Here is a 19084-nt window from a genome sequence, read left to right as displayed (position 1 = left end):
TTCTTTCTCAATCCATCATATTGCTTTTTCAGATCATCACGCTCCTGTGTTGCAGTGTTCAGCTCTGCAACATGTTCATTATACAAGAGAGACTTCTTCTGGTATTTGGTTTATCCAGAATACATTTTAAGCATTTAGAGCAAATATTAATAAAAAAGTCCAACTAATAAAATATTCGTACTCTGCAATGGAATCCAGGTTCGGATTCAGGTCCTTCAGCTGAGCTTCGAGTAATGCCACTGTCTCAATTGCTCTTTTCATATTGCAGGCATCACTTAGTCTCATCACTTAATGTTGCTTGAAGCTTTTCAGGGTCAACTGCATCTTTTTGAATTCTGCCACCACATATACTCATTCAAAGACCTCAATAACAAAAATCAGCTTGAGAGTTTCATGAATCCAAAAACTATCCCAACTTACTGGTCCATATGTTTCACAAGATCCCTTTGAATATCTTCAAGCCTTTTATTGAAGCCCTTCACCTTCATTTCCCAGTCCTTCATAAGCTTCTTCGTGTCTTGCAATTTGTACTCAACATCAGCCTGTTATTGGTAAATGTTACTGTGGGTAAATGGTGGGGGAAAGGTCAGATATTTATTATAACAACAGCAGGCAGACAAGGAATGGATGGATTCATCCAACAACACCTCGGCAGCTCATAGCACATCCATAGTTTTCTTCAGTTTGTTGTACTCCGCCTTTGTTTCATCCACTACATCCTTATGCTGGTCAATGAGCTGCAAAAAACATAAGATTAGCACAGTGCATTTGAGATGAAGCCATGCATTTAGTGACTACTTTAGCTACTAGCACCAAGTTAACAAAAGCTAATTTGATACCTCTTGAGTTTTTTCATAGTTTTCTTGACCTGAAAATGCCTTCTGCTCTCTCTCTGTAAAAACAGACATCATTTTCTCTTTCTCCTCAAGAAGTTTTTCTCTGTCTTTCTTTGACTCCTCAATCCTTTCATCACCTTTTTACCATTTTCTCGCCAGTAGCAATCTTAACTTTGTGGCGGTTGATTTCAGTACTGGTTTTATCAATATCCTGAAAGGAGGATCACAGATATCAACAACATGTTTTCTGAGACCAAGATAATCTACTAAAACATATACTCACAGACTGGATTTTTGTGACTTTCAACTTTTGATTTTTCAGCATTTCACCGCCCACATTTTCAATTTTCTTTGAAGTTCAGAGGCCTAGAATAACATAAAGAAGCAAACAAGTAACCAAAGTTAGAAGATCATTCCACTAGTAGAAATATTTGTGTAACCACTATTATATGCTAGACAGTATCCAGAAAACAGATAATTACAATGACAGCCCAAGAAAAGAAATAAGCTTTTAGGAAAAGTGTGCTCTATTAAGACAGTAGTCATTCTCCATGTATCGGCAACTTGAACTAGTAAGATTTCTCCAAAACCAACTCATGTGTGCCAACTTACTCTCTTTTCAAGGTTACTAGAGCATTTGACAAGCTTCTCTAGTTCTGTTTGCTCCACAAATATAATTCTATGCAGCTCCTTCAATCCCTTCACCTAATCTTTTTTCGGCTCTGATGCAGCCTTCAGTGAATCAAGTTGCTTTTCAATGTAGCTGTGTTGAGCATTCAAACTGTCTATCTGCATGAAAGAGAAAATTAGCAGATCATGACATAGATCACATGTTATGAGGCACATGAAACAGTATTGAGATTATCTGCTGTGAACACAAGCACAGCAAATACCTACCTCCTTCTCACTCTTTGCTAATTCCATTTCTAAATGAACTTCAGCTTTTTTCCGATGCCTAATAACCCCTTGTAGCTTCAACAATTCTTGACGCAAAACATTGAGTTGGTCAATAAGTTGTGCAAGCTCCTTCTCAGCATTTGCCACAGCTTCTCCTGAAACATTTTCCCTGATTGATGTACCCATCTTACCACCTCAAGGCTTGCCTCCACCACCATTCATTGTACCAGACTTCTCAAAAAGAGCACCTTCCAGTGTCACCACACGTCAAAATTCTCTGTCTCCACCATATCCAAGTCTAGTAGCCTAACAACACAAGGAAAAGGACTTTGTTCAAAGATGAGCAACGTTTTTCATTCTATACAGTCAGGATTGAAGATTTTACATCACAGGCCAAGTCTCCAAGAATGAAAATGTAAAGTAAAATGAAGTCTCAGAGGACCAACCACCAAACTCATACAGACAAGTAGCAACATACAAGTGCATAATAATTCCTAAAATAAAGCCCTGGAAAAATCAACTCTCATTTAACAAATGTCAGCTCAATAGCGAGGTAATATTTACTCAAGCAGGGCCTTCAGTGAATAAATACTAGAGTTATTGTGGTGATGGATCCTAATAAATAGGGGACTACTTAACAATATAAGTACATGAATGACTCTTAGCGGCCAAACTAAAATCACAACACTCAGTTGACCAAGTGGTGACAGCATGTCAACTCAAATATACAAAGCAAGAAAATTGTCTCATCATGTATACTAATTTGAAGGAAACTAGAATTGTGCTAGTCATGAAAAGAGTAGAGAATCTTACTTGATCAAGGTCTTTTGCTACCACAGTGTTTCCCAATGCAGCAAAAAAGGCTAGCTTCAGCCTCTCATCCTTTTACTGTAACCAGATCAAAAAGGCGAGGAACTCCCTCAGGGTTTTTGACTTTCTCCTTCAACTTGTGTAGATAACCTACTTGTTTTTCCTGCATCACTACATAAAGCAACAATTTACACTTCATGCATGACAGCTCAGCAGCAACTTTGACAAGATACCATAGTTTGTGGTCAAGTGAGTACTTTTCATGACTTTGCTTTTGAATAAGGTTATGCAGCATAAGCTCCCTTCTGATTTATTTACTATACCTTACAGAGTGTAGCAAATTGCTACTAAACAAAGCATAAATTTTCAAACATTTTCTCTGAAAGGACAAAAATATCAAGCAGAAAAGCAGATCCTCTTGCTGATGGTGTTGTTAGTTTTGACACAATCCTTGGGACAGTTCCACCATACCCAAAATGCAGTTGAGCCTCTAGAATCCTTCAAAAACAGTACAAGTGAGAACCATGACCATGTTGTAGGTCGTCTTATACTTCATATGCTCGATCCTTCTTATTGCAAAATTGCATCCTCTAGCAAGCCATACACATCACACTAACAGACATTTTATACAGAGAAGTGGCAGCTATTGCCCCTTACCTATCCCATAATCCATGTTGTAAGGTCTCCTTTGTAATAACTTAAATGCATTTCAGCTACTGGCATAAAGTTCTCTTGCTGGCTTCATATTAATAGAACAACCCTATGCCATTTGATTCACACCTCTCGATAAGAAAATTCTCTACCTCAGTAGCCAAATGTTAAGTTGAGTTTGCTTCAACTGTAGCTCAATCTTAAGCATCATCCATAGGTGCCACCTATTCCATCAATTCAACCTCAAAGAGGTTATTTCTGGCTATATTCAGACATATTACATGTTTTAAAGCATTGGAAGAGCATGGATACCATTTTTATCACTTTGCAAATGGACATTAAGATGTTAAACCTTCCTAAAAGCTCATTAACTATCAATCTGCCATGTTGTCCATAGAGAATAACCAAGCATCCATGTAACAAAATGGCCATAATTTCTCATTTATTTCCAGCTCCATCCCTTCCCGGTCAATGGCCGTGTAATTGCCCCATTCTATGCACCCCACTTCATATACTATACAGGCTTGCACCAATAAAGTTATTTGGCCAAAGACCTCTTTCTCTCATTCATCATATAATATGACTCAAGATAATATTACAAGATCATAATCTGAACATCAATAATAAAATTTGAATTGCCTATGTCAATGGAAACATCAATTACAGTGACCTTGGTGATGTTACATAGAGTCATGTCCTTCATGCCTTTCCTGCTAATCAGAATGTCTATAAAAATACTTGCAGATAGGTGTATAACAGATGATCGCCTCACCCTGATAACCTTTCCCCTCCTTGCTGACATGCACAATATTTACTTGACTAATTGGTGCTAGAGAATTTCATTCGTTACTAATCACAAAAGAAGACTAAATCATTCAGACGTTAGAGTCTTGGATATTCAAATATTTACTGCTTGCAATCTAAAATCACAAACAGAAGTTCCTGCCACTTTTCTGTGGCCAATGCATGAATCATCTGCGGACAGTTCTACATTGCATTTGCTTTAAGCAAACCTCCAAACAAGGCTGGATTTAACATTTAGAATCGGTTTTAAAGGTAGATGAAAAATTCAGTAAACTAAAATAAGAGTTGGATCTATGGCAAATAAAGGTACCAATAAGAGTTTAAATTTGATAGAAAGAAGGACTATTTTTGAAAGAAAAAAAGAGGTCAATAATATTAGAATCTAGGTTTGATGTCAAGAGATTCTAAATAGCTGCTTTGTAAAAGCAAAGAAAGAACAGAAAAGAGCAAATGCTAAAGAACATTCATGATCCAATATTAGAAAAGTACTTTTTAAGTTCCAGCATGTATATTGATCTACACAGTACCTGCAAACACATTGTGATTATCAGCAGGATAAAAATACCATGTAGATTTCTATGATTCTATCATAGGCAAACTATTTCTGTAGCTATCTAAACTATGCAACTTGAGGAGAGAAGTTACTTAAAGAACATACAGAAAAATTTTAGGAAGTGCAATGCAAACCAAATGGCAATACCAGTATCATGAAAGTTGCAATGCCCAGATTTTCCTCTGAAGTAACTCGACACATGCTTGTGCTGCAGCTGTTGTCTCAACCACAATGATATCAAGCCCAGAACATGCTGTTGATATGGCAACATCATATTTTCCTACAGCGAGGCAAATTTACTAATATAAGATATCCACAAACAAGAGCATACCCTCCTCTTACAGTTTAACGTAACGGAGAAGAGTTGTTAAAGAACAGAGAAATTGATTGATAAAGATAGGGATATAGATATAGATAACACATAAATATGGATATAGATGTCCAGCAGGAAGAAAAAACTCCACGTATCAACATGAAAAAAAATCCATGTATCACCCCAATTACTTGGGATCTTAAGTATGAGCCATATTTCCCTATCATTTCTTTTAAAGCCTAAGCCCTGGGCAAAGTACCTCTTGAGAACAATTCTTGCAAGTTATAGGCCCAAGCTCTCGATAAAAGAGGCAAAAAGAAAAGTTTAGTAGATGCTTTGCCATGACCCTGGAGGATCAAAAGCGACTGTTGTCCAGATCCACTCGTTTTGCTTTCAACTTCTTGGTGACCTCAGTGAAACTACTTCCACGATCATTTATATAGTATTTAGAAGAGTTGTCCCGGAATGCAACTCTAGTGATGACAAAGTTACTGCCCTCGACAGCAGTGTAGGTTCCATCATCCTGAATGATCACAGCACCCAAAAACGAGATTCTGGTATGATAATTTATATCTAAACGGCAAAAAGCATACCATATCAATAATTTCTTGAACGTGGACAGCGACCCTCGCACTTTCCAGGTTTTGGTGGTTGCTGGAATTATGTATCAGCTCGGACACTTTATTCAGGCGCATCTTTAATCAAAAGAGCAGGCATTAGAGTCGTTGACAATTCATAAGCAATTGCAGAAAGAATAATATTGATCACCATTCAGCTTTTATAGTTGATTATTTTTCTCTTTGGTTGGTGAGTGGTGATAAACCTAGTAACCCTGAAGATTCCAGAAACAAAAAGAACAGGCGAAGCTTTTCAGGATCTCCACATTTTATGGGTCAGTTAGAGGTGGACTGGAAATTTTACCTGCTTTACCCGCTTCCCAAACACAAAGAGCGTCGCATCAATGACATTGCTTTTTCCGCTCCCGTTCGGCCCGAATAGAATGTCATCTTAGGTCGGACAATAAGAAATCAAGATTTCCCCCAAAAAAAATGATTCTAGGGTTTGCAGATGACACCCGCTTCAATTTTCTCTCAATAATTAAAAAAAACGAAAACATGAAAGAAATTCAAAAAACAAAAAAAAGGAAAAAATGGTTCTGGCAAACACGGGTCAAGAAGATCTGTTCCAACAATCTGGAGGATTGTCCGCCTTCAAATATTGCAGCAAACAAAGAAACGGAATTCATAGTTAAATGATGAGTAAATAAGAGGAGAATGGGAAAGACCTTGTGGAAGGGATCATCCGTTGCGCGCCGGCGTAGGATTGAAGTTCCGCAGCACCATTTCCTCGATGAAGAGCCTCGCTCCTCGACGACGGCGCCGCGACCCAACGCTGGGATCCATGCCTGGATCTCTCTCCTCCGTCTCCATACGCGGCTTCCCTGAGCTAGAGAGAGAGAGAGAGAGAGAGAGAGAGAGAGAGAGCTTTGGGGGTTTGGGAGGGAAAACCAAGAAAAGAAGGTGTTTGGAAGGGGGCGGTTTGCCGGGGCAAGAAATGAAGAATGCGGAACGGTCCATTTCTGGCGGACGCTATAATCTATGGTGGTGGGGTACGGGTTGCGGTAACTTTGGTGCGCTACTCGGATGGGGGTGGCTACGGAAACTAATAACCCGTTAACCCGACTTGGGCAAACTAAATCTCTTCAAATTGGTATACGAATTTGAGGTTGATTACATCCATAATTAGATATAAGCCTCGTCAGATCTACTTCTAGATTGATGAATCCAAGTCCAACCTCTTTTATAATAGTGGCGAGGTCTTGTTTTGCCATCAACAATGATTAAAGTTGCAAGAACCGGCCCTTGGTTCATTTGGTACATAGTATTAGATTCATTTACTTTCTCATGTACAAATACCTAGATTCTTTGAGCATGATCTTGTCTAAGCATGTTTTTGTGCATCAATACATGATCTTTTCTAAGCATCCAAGGGAGCAATTATATTAATTAGCATGTTTTGGTCCTGCATCTGAGGTTAGTGCACTGGAAAGTGATTATGGAACACACAAAGATCGGCATGCTTTGCATTGCTCCTATAATGGATACAAAGTTTGGCAATTTACCTGCATGCTCAGGGAAAAGAAGGAACACTTGATTCCCAAGCCTGCTATGAATCAGTTGGTGGACTTTGGATTTGGATATGAATAAAACAAGATCTAGCTCATAACCACTTCTGATCTTAGGTCAACTTTCCGCTCGCTCTGTTGAGGAATAATAGTTCTACATAAGATTGGTCTAAAACTCTTGCATATTTATACTTAGGCCCATTCAACTAAAAGCCTGGTTTTTAGATAGGATATCTTAACTATTGGATTAGAGCCCGCCGAAATCGCTATTGCCTACCGAAATCTCCATGCTCTTACTTACTAATTCAAAAACTCTTCAAACATGTTTCATGTCAGTTTACACACAATTATGATAACTTCTATTTTATTTTGCATGGTGATCCTGATCTATTTTGCCTTCATTGATGTTAAGAGGCGATATTTATTATATGAATGATGGAACAAAACCATACCATTCATTGGCTCGGCATCGACAGCACGCTTGTATTCCTGAAAACTGCAGGCTGATACCGTGAGATGTATTTAATGTTGATCTTCATATTTAATATTTTTGTCAACCATAGTATACATATACATATACATGCACACACACATACATGGCATGTGTAAGACCAATATCGAGTGTGCTGTAGATTATCCAGGGACACGAGTCTAGAACATATATATGGGGTTCGATCTTGCCTGCCTGATGATCAAGCACGTCTACACAGAAGCTGGTCCTGTGTTCAAACAATCAACAAAAAGCAGTCTCGTGTTTTGGCATGGGCTCTACATGTTGATATAAAATCCAAGTAATCAATGTTCAGTTTGATCAGCATCTGAATGGCAATAGCCCAAGCCCTTCCACCTGAGAAGCTGGATTATAAGTCACTTCTTCTGTCACGTTCCAAGAAGTTTTTCTTGATGCTAGCTGAAGCGCAAGCACTTCAGAGTTACATAGAAGAGGGCGTAGGCGTGTTTCATGAAAAATGAGTCTCTCTCCTTTATTTTTCTTCAGGTAAATTGGTTGCCCAAAAAATGGTCCTTCCTCCTGTTTGCTTATGTACCTTAAAACTGTCCTCAATCTCAGCAGACTCCCCCTAGCTATCACATATAATAATTTTTGTATTATATTAAATATCAGAACACTAACCGAAGCAAACCAAACGGCCTTTATAACACCACGCAACTCCCATTTGTAAACGAAGAAAGAGAGAATTGAACCTATCCAATCACAACCCCGGCAACCCCTCACATAATATATCCTCGTATATCCTTTTGAGGGTGAGGAAGATGCTGAAGTTACTCGTGCTTACAGGCTCCATCACCTCCCTTTCATCGCCGCAAGCTGAGCGAACAACTCATTCGTCACGGCTGTGCTCGAATTCTCCACCACATCATGGCTAATGGCACGGGCCTCGGCCGCCTCCTCGGCCACCGCCCGAGGAGAGTCGCCCCTCCGACGAAGAAGAAGATCTGGCGGACACACTGCCGTCGGCTATCTTAGGAGCAGGCGGCGTCGGCGGGTTCGCATCCTGCAGCTGGAGCGCATACTCCAGGTTCCACAGCACATCGCCCATGGAGGGCCGGTCAACACCGTGCTCGGCCAAGCATTTCTCGGCGGCCTCAACGAACTTGTTGAGCGAGTCGTTGTTGATGGTGCCGGCGAGGTTGGGGTCGATGATCTTCTCGATCAGTCCCTTCCTCTTCCACTGCATCGCCCACTCGGCGAGGTTCACCTGCTCCCTCGGGAAGTGCCGGGTTGATGGCGGCCGTGCGCAGAGAGCCTCGAGCAGCACGACACCGAAGGAGTACACATCGGACTTCTCGGTGAGCTGCTGGCACCGGAAGTACTCGGGGTCGAGGTAGCCGAAGCTGCCCTTCACCGCCGTGCTGACATGCGTCTGGTTCATCCCCGGCGCATCCTTGGAAAGCCCGAAATCGGAGACTTTGGCGATGAAGTTCTCGTCGAGGAGAATGTTGGTGGGTCTTGACGTCGCGGTGGATGATGCCCTGCGCCGTGCCGGTGTGGAGGTAGTGCAGCCCCGCGCTGCCCCGATGGCAGATCTCGAGCCGCTGCTTCCACGACAGCGGTGGCAGGTCCTTCCCGTAAATGTGATCCCTTAAACGGCCCGTGCTTCATGTACTCGTACACCAGGATCATTTCATTGTTCTCGTCGCAGTATCCGACCAGCGACACCAGGTGGCGGTGGCGGAGCTTCGACAGCATCTGGATCTCGGTCTGGAATTCGGTGATCCCCTGCTCGGACTCCGCATTCGCTCGCTTGACGGCCACCTTCGTCCCGTCGTCGAGGTCGCGAGGGAAGACGTTCCCGAAGCCGCCGACGCCGATGATGGTGCTCGGGTCGAAGTTCTTCGTCGCGGCCTGCAGCTCGGCGAAAGACATGTACCGGCCGAGCCCATGGTGGAGGAGAAGGTGAAGCCGCTCTTGTGGGAGCCGAAACCGGATCCCTTGCTGGTCATGAAGCTGGAATGGCCGGTGTGGATGGGGAGGAGCCATGAAGAGAAGCTGTTCCTCCTCTCCCAGTCCTGCGGCCTCTTGTACCACTTGACCACCATGGCCCCGAGCCCGGCAAAGGCCCCGAACATCATCGCGAATCCAAACAGCGGCGACCGCCTTGCGGCTCGTGTTGTCGTCGGCCTTCTTGCCGTCAACTCCGAACTCGCCATCCAAGCTCCCCACCGAATTGTTCATCTTCAGAACCTCCACGCCGTTCAGCAATGCATCGATACTGCCGGTGTCCTGGTTGAACGGACCAATCTGCAAGCTGATCTGGTCGGCGCCGGAGTGGTGACGAAATCTTGTAGTAAGCCGCAGCGAGGTCTCCGGTTAGGGTAGACAAGTCGAGCCCAGAAAATGGCCATCTTCTCGTTGATGTAGACGTTGAAGTGAGATCGTTGAGCGTTTTGCTGACGATGTCGCAGAAGTGGAGCCGGACGAGGTAGCTAAAATCCGGGTCGACGTTGAGACGCCATGAGACGTTGAAGTTCTGGCCTCCCGGTTTTCGCATCCGCCATCTTGGCGGCGGTGGCGTAGACCAAGCTTGGGGCGATCAATGGCGAGGTTCCGTCAGGGAACTTGACGACGCTGGGGGACACCGATACGCTGGCGGCGGTGGCATTGGACTGCAGGTACCGGGAGTTCCTGCTCCCACCGGCGGCCGAGGGTGTCGTTGGCGGAGGTGAGCCCAGGCCCGCCGACGTTGAGGCGGTAGACAGTCTGGTAGGCGTGGGTCGAGAGGCACTGTCTCGCCGACGGGGACGAGCGTGGAGCCTGTGTCGGAGATGAGGATATCGGGGGCGGAGACGACCTCGATGGCGTTGATGAAGGCGACCTTGTCGGAGAGCGGCTGGAATCTTAGCTCTAGGCGATCCTCCTTGGTGGCATTGACGAGGAACTCCTTGAGGACCCACTCGTTCGGGTTGTCGGACGGCGAAGCTGTGAAGGAGGACGTTTTCGTCGGTCTGGACGCCGAAGGAGGCCTTGGTGAGGTCGAAGTCGGGAGTTTTGATGGGGTAGAAATGGAGGCGGATCCAATGCCAGCCAGGGCGGTTGAGACGGAAGCTGTAGGTAGCTTCCTGGCGGAAGACCCGGGCGGAGAGGTAGAAGCGGCGAGGGATGTCGGTGGTGGCGTTGGCGACCGACACCCGTATCTCGTCCTTCGCGGAGAGGTATGAATTGGCCTGCGGTGTCGGTCTTGAAGGTCCGGCCGTCGGGCATGGTGACTTGGGAGGTGGCGCCGCAGTCGATGAGGATGTTATCGGTCGGCGTGAACTGCGCCGACGAGTCTCCGCTCGCGGACGAGGCGAAGGCGATGAGGAAGACCACGGGGAGAAGCGACTCCATTTTACGGCGAATCATGGCCTAGTTTTTCTCTAATTTTTTTCTGTTTTCTTGGGGTTTGAGTTGAAATCTTGTAGAGGGATCGGCGATGGTAACGGGATCTCTCTCGGTGCCTTTCCGTCCCGGGAAGGGAAGTCGGGAACGGGAGAAGGGGGAGAGAGAGAGTTTGAATCCCAGAAACGCGGCCTCAACGCTGTTTGACAATGGGACTGATGGCTCGTACTCCTCGACGGAACTGCCCTCAGGCTATATAGAGGATGATGACCAGGTCAACTTCCGAGGCAGGATTCATTGGGCTGGCGAAGTTTTTTCTCGCAGCCAACTCTCTTTCTCTGCCTCTCCTCTCCGGCGCGGGGCCTCCGGATTCGGATTCGGATATAGCATGCAGTACTTGCAGGGCGCTGCCGGTTTCATGGACAGCTCCGGTGTAAGCAATACAATACTTGGAGGGCGGTGCCCTACTCATGTCCAGCTCCCACAAGGTAAGTGCAACATATTCGATCTTATCTGGGATGCTTATATTTGTGAATCCTTGATTTTTAATTTTCTAGGTTTTTTATTAAAATTTCAATTCTATAGTTAATCCCTCGTGTTTGTATTGTATTGTCCACAACTCTTTTGCATGCTCTTTAGTAGGAATTTATATATTTATTAGTGAGAATCTCTCCTATGAATTGCTTTAAATGGATAGATAAATCATTTGTCCTGGCCTATCTGATTTTGATCCTTTGTATTTCTTCTAACTCCTAAAAAGGATATTAGATGGACTGAATCAATCATCTAAAAATTAGTATTTATTTGTTATTCTAGGTTGTTCTCTTGTAGCATATTATATCTCAATGGATTGATATTTTTTTACCATATGTACATTTTCTTTTCTGGTCTTGCATGGATGATAATAGATGGTGCAGAAAAAGGTAAATAGTTAATTTCGAGCATTTTTGTGTGATTTTTTAAAATTACTTGAGTTGAACACTATATCAATAGTAGTGCATAGAAAGATGAATAGTTATTTTAAGCATTTTTATGTGATTTTTTTTCTAAAATACTAACAGTAGCACTACATACTAAAATTACTTGAGTTAAAGGCGGCATATTAACAGCAGTGCAGAGAAAGATAAATAGTTAATTTCAAACATTTTTGTCTGTTTTTTTCTTCAAAATATCAATAGTAGCACTACATATTAAAATTACTTGAGTTAAACACTTAGGAAGCCACACCACCTATATTTGAAAATAAGACCACTTCCAATCTAGAAGGAATGCCCCCGGGGGGGGGGGGGGGTAAGTATTTAATATCATCATCCATGGCGGTGAAATTGTTTATTATCCCGTACTTCATTTAGTTGGCACCCCATTTTTTTCAAATGAGGGAGCTCATATTTAAAATTGAGTGGTGGCAACTAACCATATATATATATATATATATATATATATATATAATCTATTAATGAAAATGAATACATTCAAGTTAATCTTGGAAGTGTGAGGACCTACTCTATCTAAAGTCACAAAATAGAATTGGTGGCTCAAATTTATTAAGAAAGACGGTTAGGTTATAAAAATGAATGCAATGTAAGAGCTTCAAATTTAGCAGAGGATGAGAGTGCGACAATTATTTCTTTTTTCTCCAAAGGATCGCTCTTATTGAATAGTAGAAAAAATTAAATGGGAAAGAAAACGCAAACTAGACGGACCATTTATTTAATCCATTACTCATAAGAGGAAGGGTTATTAGTTTCAATACGTGGACAAAGTAACATAAGTAAATTCTACCTATTTAGCTACTCTAGTTACTATTTCTATTCGTAATTTATCAAGCTGCATCGGAGTCATTTAGCAATACTTTGGTGGAAAGAAGTTATAGTTCGATGAATTTCAACCCAAAAATTCTGTTGAAAGTTTCAATCATTTTGGAACAGATATCAAAATTAATAGGCTCAAGCAATGCAATCTATCATCCTTCCTGATTCAATCGTCGCTCATCTAACATACGGCTCCTTTGTAGTTCCAACTTCTACCCCTTCCAATTGATATATATATACGCTTATCCCGATTCTTCTTGTTCCCAATAATTTCCTTGTTAAAACATCGGCACAGAAAACAGCACGAACTTCGATAATTTGAGAGTCCCCATAGATTATAGGAAATATTCTACCCATTTCAATTGATATATACTTGTCCCAATTCTCCTTGTTTTCCAATAATTAACGTTAAAACAACGGTACAGAAAACAGCATGAGTTTTGATAATTTTATAGTTCAATAGATCATAGGAAATATTTGTTTAAGAAGGCTCTAAACATGATACTCGATTCAAATCTAGCTGAACTTGTACATAGCAAGTAACATAAAATAATTTCATGTTTAGATTCAGCTGAGATACGACCTGTTCAAAATAAAAAAAATTAATCAGGCTGGACCACGGACTTCAGGTCTGAAATTAATTTTAAGCCACCACCCAAGCGACTCAATATGAAGCATCCCCGCCTCGGGCCTTCCTCAGCGCCAAAAGAAGAAACAATCTTTTTAACACCCACAACCAACAATTGCTTGAGCTGCTTGCTGGATTGAACCATTCCATTTGGAAGTAATGATATTATGCAAGAGTTCTGGTTTAGAAATAAGATACGCTTTCTTGCATTCGCTATTTATTTGTTCTTCGACTGGTCACGATGAGTAAAAGGTGCTATGAGCTTGCCGTGGCTAATTTATGCAAACATTTGTTTGGTTGCTTCATGTTAACTGAATGTTTAAGTTGGTTTGTTTCAATAGGCATTTCCTGGATGCATTGCCTCTAAATGTTTTTGTTGTCTGTTTCAATAGGCATTTCCTGGATCCATTGTTAGCTTTAACTCCAAAGTATGCTGAATGTCAGAGCGAGAGAAACACCTTTAGATCAAGTTCGAACCCTGGATTCGAGCAAGCTCCTACCAGGCAACGGTAATCCAAACAGTAAGGCTGAATATTTTGCAAGAGCAACACCTCTTGGTCCAACTCAACCCACAACCTGTGAGGCAGATCCACGCGAGCCCTCAGCCTCTTGAGGACAAAAATCATATGGGGCAGACACCATAAAAAATAAAATAAAATAAAAAAAGAGCTTTCTATTTTATTATTTTTTTTAGTGCACAACTTTAAAAAAAACTCAAATATCATAGATTTCTTCTGCTAATGGAGTCATCAATTAATTTGGTAATTAAAAAAATATATGCTACATGGCCAAGTAATATCCACTAAGTAAATTGGTTATTTAGCAAGTCAAAATACATATCTAAGTAAATCGATATACAATTTCTAGAACATGATGTTCGCTAATACACAGTATACGATCAAATGATACATACTTAGCAAATTAGTCATCTAGCAATCCAATACACACTTCAAAACAAATTAACACACAATTTTCATATTATCATATTCACTAATATACGCTCCATCACCAGTGATACACACTTATCGATTTTTTATATATACTGTAAGCTTATATGATACACACATACTAGTGATTCAATATATATTTTTAGATAAATCAATACACAATTTTTGAAATATATTTTTTTATCAAAATTGACAAATTTCGTTAGTAGCACAAGTCTTCTTATTTGACTTTTGGATTTTTAATTTAAGATGGGTGCTAAAAAAAACGTGGAAAAATAATTGAATTTTTTTTTTAAGATGAGTGCTAGAAGAAAAATGGCAAAATAAAAATTCTACCAATGCCCGCCCCATGTAATTTTTGTTTGCCTAGGCAACAATATCCACCACTAATCACAGAAGCGCCAGAGTTCGTAGAAGCTCTGGTCTTAGCATTGGAGTAAGACCTGCAGCTTCACAGCTGCCCATGCCCTCATTTATCCGTTTATCACGAGAAAAACGGACGGACAAACTTGCTTTGACATCCAAAATGCCCCAAAACAAATGGTGCCTGCTGTCAGGTGATTGCCAGTTTACCACCACAGCACGCACTACACCTTTTATTATCTTTTCCTTTTGCTAAAACTTCAGAGCAATTGTTTGTAATTATCAGACAACAAAATTTCCCTTAACCACGTAGCAACGCCTGGAAAATGCACTCAAATCGGCTTTGGCAGTCATAGGAGAAGCAGGATAGTGGCTCCTATGACTCCTACCGAACTAATATTTGTAAAACATAAAATGACAGAAGCTGCAATCAGAGCTTGTAAGCTAATTTAAAAGACAAAACTAACTCGAGAACACAATATAAGTTCAGGTTGGCAAGTCGTGATGCAAGTAGCAAAAGGTCAAAATTACTCCCCAGAAATGACGCACTGAAAGCTAAAACTTGAATCGGCTAAAGCAACAAAAAGTCAATCAAGAATAGAAGCAGGGTCTCTGTTCCTTTGCCAGACATTTGGCTTTTACTTGAGAGGAATGAACCGGGAGGAATGGGTGGCACCAATACCAGGTCTTCCATGCTTCACAGGCTTATATGAGATTGAGAACTCCGCCAAGTAGTGACCAATCATTTCAGGCTGTGCCATAAAACACACAAAAAAAAAGCATATGAAAACTCCGTTGTATGAGGAAAAACCTAACAATTTTTGTAGGATGTCTCATTCAACTTCCATCAATAAATCGCTTAAGCTTGATAATATCTTACTCTTAACAACAAGAGTTATCATTTACAAATGCTGGTCTAGACACATGCACAAATGCAGCTGCATGTACACTACAGCCAGGTGAATGAAAGGATGACCAAGGCAATGAGCCAAGGTAGCCTTTCATGGATAAACTAAATGATTCTGGAGGATTCCATGAAGAAAAGAATAAGGTGATTGCATAATAAACAAAGAAGAACAAAGAAATGAATTGATGAAACCTCCACAAAAAAGATGGCTGCTAAACATCAATCACATGCAAAAAGAGAATTTGCCATAGTACAATCTCTTATGAATGCCTATCTGCATCATCTCTCAATGGAGTGCCATTATATATCATCATTCCTCTAACACATAAATTTAAATAAGGAGCTTACCTTGATCTCAACCTGGTTAAAAGTTTTTCCATTATAGACACCGATTATGCTTCCAATCATCTCTGGGACTATTATCATGTTCCGAAGGTGTGTCCTCACAGGTTCAGGCTTCTCCCCAGGAGGAGCATCACGCTTCTGCAAACATTCCACCAGCAGCAAAAAATGTACACTGTATCAGTTTACTTATATGCAGCGTGGAAGATGAAACATGTGATACTGGCGACTTCAAAAGAAAAAATAAGAAAGGCATAACAATAACACGGATCATGGCTATTCATCTGGTATACATCTAAAATATGGTAAACATCTAAAATTAACAAGCAGCCCCTTCATGTATAATTCAGCTAGAAAGCAGAGATTATGTACAATCAAAAAACCAAAAACACCCCAATATCCATATGGTTCGATATAATTTGATTTCGCACAAAAAGATAGGGAAAGAAGAATTTGGCACAAATACATGGTTTTGCATACACCTTGCACACACATTTACTTACAGCAGATGATGATCATATAAATGTATATAACACAAGTTCAATCCACATGCAGGTACGAATGTGCGTAACATGCATATATAATGCATAGTTGGTCATTCAAGATAACGGTTGACATGTTAAGTCGCCCAAAATACTTTGAATTAAAAAACAAATGATTATGAGAGTTAGCTATATATTGGAGATCATGAGAAGAATGTCAATAAATGATAAAACAAGTATCTAGCTAGCACTGGCGACATCTCTGGCATAAATGCAAGGAGGATGTATAGCTGATAGAGGATCTTGTGGAACAGGATTTGATCCTGCAAGCGGTTTGGTACGAACGAAGAAATTTCGAACAAAAGGATCGGAACTCGCTGATAGGAAAGGAGAGAAAAACAAAACAATGCCAAGAGCTCCATAGCCAGGAAGCAATGGACTAGAATTTCAGACTTGAATATCTCATGAAAAGAAAACAATTTTAAATTCCATAATCTTGGATATCTAGAAAAAAAAATAAATTCCATATTTTTTGGATATTTAAAATTTAGAAACTTGATCAGCTACCTATTGGTGACAAAATCATTATCTGCAGTGGCTTAGATTTTAGATGGAATTTTCTAGTTCAGGCATTAAACCAGCCATAGAATCTCACACTCATGAGTGCACCTATTTCATGACATATTATTCAGTTTATGAGATGTTTCCAACCTTCTTTTCAACATAAAATATTTTATTAACATTACATTCCTATCAAGCCTACATTCCTCTGGACGAAGTATACCTATTATTATCAATTTCTCACATCCTTGAATCAGCCTCAGCCCATCATGTATTTTTTTTGTTTTATATAATATACAAAAAACTTCATCTAGACTAATGATTACGCTTCCAATAAGCCCCTGCTTATACAATTCTAGGATGCCCACCTTCCCTTTCCTGTACAATTTTTATTTGATTCACACCACCTGTGTACGCACGAAAACAATACAACAATTCCTGCATTCCCCATATATATCAGTGCTTAAAAATGGAACCAAAAAAAACAATATGCACCCAAACTTTTATACAATTAAGGGACCCCATCGCTTTCTTTCCCCTCTAAAAAAGCACAATCCAGAAACAGATGAAAAATAAAAGCACGAATTTTCAAAAGACATTAAAAAAAAATCAAGGAAAACAAAATAAAAAGAACCAAATTTCAACATTCCAACGATCAGCAACGAGACCAAATAAACATTCGCATAAAAAGGTGGGGAAAATGACAGAAAAATACCGCCTTGCGAAGCTTCTTGATCAGAGCCATAGGCTTCCTCTTAAGACCTCTCTGAAACCTAATCCAGTAAAAAGAATACAAACATAACTAAAGACTTAGAACAGCTGGCCTGGGGTGAAGAAAAAGAGAAATTCAACGGCCACGGAAAAGAATCCACAAACCTTCTGCGAGCTCGGGCAGGGAAGAGCTTGACGAGCTCGTCGGTACCCATGTCGAGGAGCTGGTCGAGATCGACCCCTCGATAGGAGAACTTCCTAAAGGTCCTCTTCTTCGGCTGCACCCCTCCCACGTCCACCGCGTCCGAAACATCCGCCTAAAAAACCAAGGAAAAAATCGAACAACGATCACAAAAAACGAACAGCGAAAACTCTAGAACAGATGAAGAAGGAGAAGATTTGAGGATCAACCATGGCTGCCGAGCTCGTCCTCTCAGGCAGGGTTAGGGTTCGCAGCAGGCGCAGCACACAAGGCTAGAGAACCGCTAGGGTTTGGGGGCCCGACGTCGAAGCATATTTATAGGGGTGGTTCTATATACACCCCCCCTATTGCTCAGGACACCCCCCAAAAATTAAAAAAAAATTAAATACTCTCTACACCCCCCATTTGCTAAGGACACCCCTAAAAAATTAAAAATTCCTAAATTACCTCCCACCCTTCCCACCCCCTCACCTAAATTACTCTCTACACCCCCCAAACCCCCCCCACCCCGCTCTTCCTCTCCAAAACACCCGCCGGCGGAGGAGGAGGGGGAGGCGGAGGAGGCGGGGGGAGGCGGAGGGGGAGGTGGGGGATGGGGAGGAGGAGGAAGGAGGACGGGGAGGTGGGGGAAGAGGAGTGAGAGGAGGTGGCGGAGGAGGAGGGGGGAGGCGGAGGAGGAGGACGGGGAGGTGGAGGGGAGGTGGAGGGGGAGGACGGGGAGGTGGAGGGGAGGAGGGGGGGAGGTGGGGGATGGGGAGGAGGAGGAAGGAGGACGGGGAGGTGGGGGATGGGGAGGAGGAGGAAGCGGGCGCAGGGGGGAGGGGGGGAGGAAGACGAGGCGGAGGGGTGATGGGGAGGCGGAGGAGGAGGAGGAGGAGGCGGAGGAGGAGGACGGGGAGGTGGGGGATGGGGAGGAGGAGGAGGAGGGGGAGGGGTGATGGGAGGAGGCGGGGAATCAGGAGGGGTAGGAGGGGGGAGGCGGAGGAGGAGGACGGGGAGGTGGGGGATGGGGAGGAGGAGGAAGCGGGCGCAGGGGGGAGGGGGGGAGGAAGAGGAGGAGGAGGGTGATGGGGGGAGGCGGAGGAGGAGGAGGAGGAGGCGGCAGTGAGGAGGAGGGGGAGGGGAGGAGGCGGCAGTGAGGCGGAGGAGGAGGAGGAGGAGGCGGCAGTGAGGAGGAAGGGGGGGTGTACTGAGAAAATTTTAAGGGCAATATGGTAATTACACTAAAGGTTAGTTTGGGTATTTTTTTTTTGGTTTTTGGGGGTGTCCTTAGCAATAAGGGGGGTGTATATAGAACCACCCT

At 42.3% G+C, this 19084-nt stretch overlaps 2 protein-coding genes and 1 pseudogene across 2 annotated transcripts; all 3 read right to left on the bottom strand.

Moving 5' to 3' along the window:
- Position 1: 1 nt before the first annotated feature.
- LOC103711954 lies at positions 2 to 6143 on the bottom strand (annotated as a pseudogene).
- A 1365-nt stretch (positions 6144 to 7508) lies between these two features.
- LOC103711910 (probable receptor-like protein kinase At4g39110) lies at positions 7509 to 11046 on the bottom strand. The gene is given in 11 exon segments (XM_008798229.4): positions 7509 to 8953; positions 8955 to 9095; positions 9097 to 9396; positions 9399 to 9590; positions 9592 to 9790; positions 9792 to 9979; positions 9981 to 10124; positions 10126 to 10237; positions 10239 to 10399; positions 10401 to 10679; positions 10681 to 11046. Coding segments are annotated over 11 exon segments (2469 nt in total). The 5' UTR covers positions 10852 to 11046; the 3' UTR covers positions 7509 to 8371.
- Positions 11047 to 14991: 3945 nt separating this feature from the next.
- Positions 14992 to 18096, bottom strand: LOC103711909 (40S ribosomal protein S15). The gene is made up of 5 exons (XM_008798228.4): positions 17991 to 18096; positions 17745 to 17896; positions 17584 to 17641; positions 15832 to 15966; positions 14992 to 15328 (listed from the first exon to the last, which is right to left on the bottom strand). The coding sequence occupies exons 1-5, from the start codon at positions 17991 to 17993 to the stop codon at positions 15215 to 15217; spliced, it is 462 nt and encodes a 153-aa protein (XP_008796450.1). The 5' UTR covers positions 17994 to 18096; the 3' UTR covers positions 14992 to 15214.
- Between the last annotated feature and the right edge of the window lie 988 nt (positions 18097 to 19084).

The sequence above is a fragment of the Phoenix dactylifera genome, chromosome 11, assembly GCF_009389715.1.
Source record: "Phoenix dactylifera cultivar Barhee BC4 chromosome 11, palm_55x_up_171113_PBpolish2nd_filt_p, whole genome shotgun sequence".
Lineage (NCBI taxonomy): Eukaryota > Viridiplantae > Streptophyta > Magnoliopsida > Arecales > Arecaceae > Phoenix > Phoenix dactylifera.
This window is presented reverse-complemented; position numbering and strand designations above follow the sequence as displayed.